The 6,730-nt window shown below is 46.9% G+C and overlaps 1 protein-coding gene across 1 annotated transcript in view; it reads left to right on the top strand.

The window, feature by feature from the left end:
- Positions 1 to 1,028: 1,028 nt before the first annotated feature.
- Positions 1,029 to 6,730, top strand: part of acap3a (ArfGAP with coiled-coil, ankyrin repeat and PH domains 3a) — a gene marked incomplete at both ends in the record, with an annotated part of 43,632 nt that continues 37,930 nt past the window's right edge. Inside the window, 2 exons of the mRNA XM_080854490.1 lie at positions 1,029 to 1,083; positions 5,967 to 6,068. Of these exons, the coding sequence (XP_080710616.1) occupies positions 1,029 to 1,083; positions 5,967 to 6,068 (157 nt within the window). The remainder of the gene's footprint in view (positions 1,084 to 5,966; positions 6,069 to 6,730) is intronic.

Raw genomic sequence — 6,730 nt, 5'->3', positions numbered from 1 at the left:
GTCCCACAGGGCCAAACACCCAGCTTTCACCATTCTGGACTGGGTCAGGGTCAGGAGGCCCACAAGGGGCCATAAGCTCTTGTCATTCTGGTCAGCGCCTTTCCAGGTGACTGAGCAACTGGGGCCTGCCACCTTCCGCCTCTCAGATGGAACGCGGTGGCATGCACGCCGCCTCCGCAAAGTGTCCACACCTACCGCGGCAGACCTGGAGGCCAGCCGAGATCCTGATCCGTACTCTGGAGGCCCAGTCAATCCTGCAGCACGACCAGTCCGTGCCCGCGCCAAACCGGGCTACCTCAGGAATTACTATGTTTGAATGTATTGGATTTATAGAATTACTATGTACGAATGTATTGAATTACTTTGCTTAAAGGTATTGAATGTATTGAATTACTATGCTTAAATTTATTGAATGTATTGAATTACTATGTTTAAATGTATTGAATTTATTGAATTACTATGCTTAAATGTATTGAATGTATTGAATTACTATGTTTAAATGTATTGAATTTATTGAATTACTATCTTTGAATGTATTGAATTGATTGCATTTTATCTTGCAGGTTTTAACCTCATCAAGACTGTTCGAGTTACTTTAGTCTGGTGTTCTTAAGCACTTTACCTTTTAAATAGCCTTGTCATAATATGTTTGGGCCGGACTGAAGTCATTAACAATGTATTCTGATTATCTACTATAATTATTATATTATTGTTATTATATACTATAATATTCGTGTTATATCTCACTCAGGGATGTGGGTTGGATCTCCCCTGGAGAGGGGGGAAAATGTTATGTATCCATGACAGTGTTTACGGCATGCCCGTATTTTGATAGCATGCCTGTATTTTAATGTATCGGATGATGTGTTTCCGGTCGGTGTGTCAGTTGGAATAAGTTTCAGTAAACAGTTGAACTTATGAGGCTCCCGTGTTTCGCGTAGTGTTTGCACACACAACAGCCACCCCATCAGGACTCATGGTAGAGCCCTCCTCCAGGATCAGCTGTGATGGCCACCCCATCAGGACTCATGGTAGAGCCCTCCTCCAGGATCAGCTGTGATGGCCACCCCATCAGGACTCATGGTAGAGCCCTCCTCCAGGATTAGCTGTGATGGCCACCCCATCAGGACTCATGGTAGAGCCCTCCTCCAGGGTCAGCTGTGATGGCCACCCCATCAGGTCACGGGAGTAGGAGTAGCCCGGTCCATGATTACCCGATTGTGACCGACTTCCATAGTTTCAGTTCTGTCTATTGAATACTGCTTGCAGAATGTTTTTCTGGCATGTTTCAGGCAAGCGTGTCACCTAACGTTAGTGTCAGTGTTTCCTCTCAGGGGATCCCAGGCTTAAGAACCAGGGGCAAAATTCTGACTTCCACTAATTCAGTGAGTTTATATAAGAGAGAGATTACTTTCTGCTATTGCTCTCAGTGATGTTTGTTTGTAGTTCAGGAGTTGATGTGATGTTAGCGTGGCCCTGCCAGTAGGTCTGGGCCTGTCTGGTGTGGGAGAAGAGCTCTCGGAGGCTGCGGGAGAGTTGGGCTTAGTCTGAATGTCACAAGAGAAGAATATGCCTCTGTTCTCTTCTCTTCCTGGACCTGCAGAGCAGATACTTTGCATGTGGTCAGATTAGTTTGCGCGTGTGTGTGTGTGTGTGTGTGTGTGTTTGTGTGTTTGTGTGTGTGTGTGTGTGTGTGTGTGTGTTTTTGTGTGTGTGTGTGTGTGTGTGTGTGTGTGTTTTTGTGAGTGTGTATGTTATCTTTAAGTGAATTGAAGTCCAGGATAACTCCTATATCCTGGTTTTCCAATAACTAAGAAGGAACAACTCCTACGGATGAATCCTTTTTCCCCCGCTTTGGCAGAAAAGGAAGATCTATCACTAAAGACTTCTTTCATCCAACTACCAAAGATGTAATGGGTTTTTTGTAACACTGCTGTTCTGCTAGCCTGCCTTGTTTTGATTTGAAAGTGGGGAGTCCAGCAGAGGCATTTGCAGCTGTTGACATCCATCTGCTTTGGGCAGCATTCTGTGCTGGGAAAAAAAGAAGAACTTTCCTAACGGTTGGCTGAGAGGCCAGGTCAATACATCACTTCACAGACAGTTAGAGTTTGTGAGCCTTATTAAGCATTGATTCAAACATCTCTCCAACACCTAGTCTTCTCATATAGACAGTGCACTCTCAACCTCACTTGTGTTTAGCTTGTAACTGACTGTGAGGCTAAGCAACGACAAAAAGTAAAACAGAAGTATGTTTTTCAAGTGAAGCATCTGGCCTGGTTAAGGCTGGGTGGTCTTGTCCAATCTGATGGGTGTTATGAACAGTTCTTGAGTCAGTGACATGAGAAGTGTGTTTGTGTCTGTCTCTGTGTGTGTGTGTGTGTGTGTGTGTGTGTGTGTGTGTGTGTGTGTGTGTGTGTGTATGTGTGTGTGTGTGTGTGTGTGTGTGTATGTCTGTGTGTGTGTGTGTGTGTGTGTGTGTGTGTGTGTGTGTGTGTGTGTGTGTGTGTGTGTGTGTGTGTGTGTGTATGCACGCGTGCGTGTGTGTGTGTGTGTGGGCAAATCAGTGGAGGCAGGATGGGGAGAGGGCATGCTGAAATGAGACGGGCAAAAGTTCAGACCGGGCAGATGGCGGACGGGCCAGCATTCACTGCAGACGGCTGATGGAAGGGCCTGCTCTCTAGACGTCTATGTGTGTGTGTGTGTGTGTGTGTGTGTGTGGAAGGGCCTGATCTAGCCGTCTATGTGTGTGTGTGTGTGGTGTGTGTGTGTGTGTGTGTGTGTGTGTGTGTGTGTGTGTGAGTGTGTGGAAGGGCCTGCTCTAGACGTCTCGGAAAGGAAGTGTGTTGATTTTGGAGAGGTCAGCGTGCAGTCAGGCGAGGCAAATGCATGGCGAGCCAAAAGAGACTCCTCTCCTATAATCCCCCCACTCCTCATGCGCTGTTCCCGCTGTTTCCCCTGTTCCCCTCTGCTCTGAGAGACACTCTGCAGACGGACAGACAGAGAGAATGAGAGAGAGAGAGAGAGAGAGAGAGGAGGAGGAGGAAGAGAAAGCTTGGAGAAGGTAGTTGTTTTTCATTAGGCCACCACTGCAGGGAAAGTGGTGAGTCGTCTGTGTTTGGAGTTTTCTGTCAGGCTCAAGTGAGCTCAGCTGGCGTTGGCATGCAAACAAGACCCAAATCACATGCCGGCCCGCTGGCTCACGAGAGTTATGTGTGAGAAAACAAGACTTACCCTTACACACACACACACACACACACGCACAGTCGCACACATACCCTGAACCACACTCACACACAGACACACACACACACACACACACACACACACACTAGGCTTTGGCAAACTGGATGGGTGAGCGTGTCTGCATGCCTCAGCCTGCACCCCCACCATCCCTCCAGGTTGTGTGTCAAAGTATGTTTGGGGTGGTAGTTCCCGTGGCAGGATATGGATGATCAGTTCCGTAGCACGCCTGTGCACATGAGGATCAACAGATGGACCAGACAGAGGGGACCCCAACATCGTGTCACCCAGCCAATTGAGCCATGTGGCCCCTCACTCACTTACTTTTGTTGACGTGACTTCCGTGAAGTTTGCGCTACTCCTTGCACTACTGCTAATGGAATGTTCTCTCCCTCGCTCTCTCTCTCTCTCTCTCTCTCTCTCTCTCTGTCTCTCTCTCTCTCTCTCTCTCTCTCTATGTATTGCTCTCTCACTCTCTTGCTTTGTGTCTCTCCCTCTCTTTGTTTGTTGAGTGGACTGCATAATTTGGTCGCTGTCTCTCGACCAGAAGCCAATTCGTCCGAACAACAGCATTAGCATGATGCAAATACACGCCTCAGAAAACAGAGCACAACGTTTAATCCAAGGCCAACGTCTAGGCATGTGAGTGGACAGGAGTCTGATTAGCAGGCTGTCATTGTCACTTTAGAGTGGGTCTTATATATGTGGTACTGGTCGGGGCGACAGTGGTACAGGTAGAGGTAGAGACGTTGGTTAGTAATCAGAAGGTTGCTATTTCGATTCCCTGTCAAAGTGTCCCTGAGCAAGACACTGAACCCCTAATTGCTCCTGATGTGCAGTGTGCCATCAGTGTAAAATAGTATACAGTACATCCTTGTAAGTCGCTTTGGATAAAAGCGTCTGCTAAATGACTAATGTAAATGGGACTGATTATAAAACACAAATGAAAAAGGAGCCTGTTGCCTGATTTTATTTAAAATCAAAACTTGCTAATTATGTTTACTGAACTGTTTCTAATTTGAGCACTTACTGCTCAGCGTGCATCAGTGTACGGCACGCAGCTTGGAATGAATCCTTTTGTCAGACAGGCAACACTTCACGGGGCACATTGTCTGCATGCAAGCCTCAGTGGAAGGAGAGAGTACTTCAGGGATTGGGCATTTCCTAGTCAGTTGCTGTGGCAACCGAGATCAGTACATATTTGCCAGTCTGTTTCCCTCTCTTTAGGATGCTGAGAAGCAGACGATGAAATTAAAAAGGGGTCGCGTGGGGGTGGGGATTTTAACACGATATCTCAAAGTGGACAATTTGCATCCATGAAATGACAGCAGTAATGGGGAAGGGGACTTCAGACCTGTTGGTAGCAATGCACTGGTGTTAAAACTGGCAGATTATTTTTTGGGTAATAATGTTCCTGTTTGAAAGGAAAGATGTATGGGGTAAACTGATTTGAGTGAACTTGCATATAAGAAGAGTTCTATCCTGCGTAGGTTCACTGAGATCAGGATTTTGTTTAGATGTTTTTATGTTTTTATGTTATGTAGTAGTACTTACTTATTGTGTGTGTATGTTTGTGTTTTTATGTTTACTGTATGCACCTATGCACCAGAACAAATTTCAGGTAGGCTCATACCTACGTGACAATAAATCAGTTTCTGATTTCTGATTCTTATTCTGATAAAAATCCCTAGAGAAGGAGGAATCCAAAGGAAGCGTCATGCTTTCGAGAAATGCTTGGAGAATGTGTGCACTTTGTCACGGAGGCATTTCAGTGGCATGCTTTGTGCTCTAAGTATAGCTGGTCCAGGGCATCTTTTTTGGAGGGGTGGGAGAGGGGGCAGTTATAGCTGGGAGGCACCTGTCTGCCCCCTCCATTATGCAGAGACAGGACTGAAAAGAGGAGGGTGACATTAAGGGAATAGTTGAGTGGCTAAGAATATCCCGCTGAGAATGCTCAAGGAAGCCGAAAAGGAACACACACACACACACAGACAGCCAGACAAGAGAGATGCACACCACACACACACACACACACACACACACACACACACACACACACAACACAGACAGCAAGACAAAGAGATGCATGCACGCAGGCACACACACACACACACACACACACACACACACACACAAACACAGACAGCAAGACAAAGAGATGCTCGCACGTACGCAGGCACACACACACATACACACACACACACACACACTCTTCATCTTCAAACATTTCTGCAGCTAACTAGTACTTCAGAGTCTCAGATGGGACACTGAAGTAATTACAAGTCTGGCATACACCTGCCATCTTCCAATGAAGAAGGGCCTCTGGCTCAGTGCTCCATGTCCCCCACCCCAACAGCATCATCAGTCTACCGTGAAGACCCCACTCTCGCTTCTCATCAGACTTGACGGCCAATAGGAAATAATAGAGGTGGCTCAGCTACAGACTTTAAACACAATCAGCATAATCACTGGATGGGACAACTTGAGGCTGAGTGTGTTCTCTGGGTGTTTGCTTGCTTGTTTGTTGTTCTTTGGATGCGTTGCCCGTTGACTGCCTCTTGGGGCTTCAGGGGGCCCCCATCAGCCCCATCTATGCTGAGTGCGGGCGGGCGGGGGGGGGGGGGGGCGTTGCTAAGCTCAGCTGGCAGACCCACAGGCCCTCTTTCAGGGGTCACTACCTGGGTCCCTCTCTGCACCACTCTCTTGGCGCTGGACCACCTGCTCAGCAGCCACACGTGCCACCATCACCTCCACCCTCCCTGGCGGGGGCCCCCGGGCTCAGCTGTGCTCCCAGACCCTCCACTCCCACTGCAGGCACTCCCTGCTGGGTCCGCCAGCCTCAGACCCGATGCTGGAACAATGCAAGGGCCCTAATCAGCCGTGTTTCAGCCAAACATGTTCAGAATTCAGTGGGCTTGCACTTTCTACCTACCAATTCTGTGTATGAAAAAAATCTTTTACAAACTGATGTATTTTTTTTAAATATGGTTTGGGTCATTCGAAAGGGAAACGAAAGGTATACTGTTTTTATTGGAGTGAGCATTATGTAGAACAACTTTCTTTTCTCTTTTTCCTCCTTTGGATAACAATTGTGCTTCAGACGGTAGCATAGGCTTCATTGTTAGTTAGTTGCCTTATTGCATGCTGTGTAGAGATGTATGCTGAGCTATAAGAAGTGTGTTGCTGTGAATGCAGATATTTAAATCTGTGTTTGCTGTTATGGTGAACGCATCACTGACAGTAAGAAGACGGTATGTGTAGTACACTAGTATCCCCTGTCACTGGGTCCATCATGGTCGACTTTACACTCTAGTAGATGCTTCATCAACATAATACATACAACTGAGATCACTGAGAAGAACTGATTTGACCCAAGTTGTGTTAGAAGTTTGATCAGGGAGCCTCCTATTAAATTCTTTGTGTCTTTTGTGTTGAGTGTACTGCTGTCTAGTGCTGTCTAGTGTGTAAGTTCCATGATGTGAGACTGAGG

The sequence above is a fragment of the Sprattus sprattus genome (genome assembly GCF_963457725.1).
Source record: "Sprattus sprattus genome assembly, chromosome: 16".
In the NCBI taxonomy this organism is placed as follows: Eukaryota; Metazoa; Chordata; class Actinopteri; order Clupeiformes; family Clupeidae; genus Sprattus; species Sprattus sprattus.
This window is presented reverse-complemented; position numbering and strand designations above follow the sequence as displayed.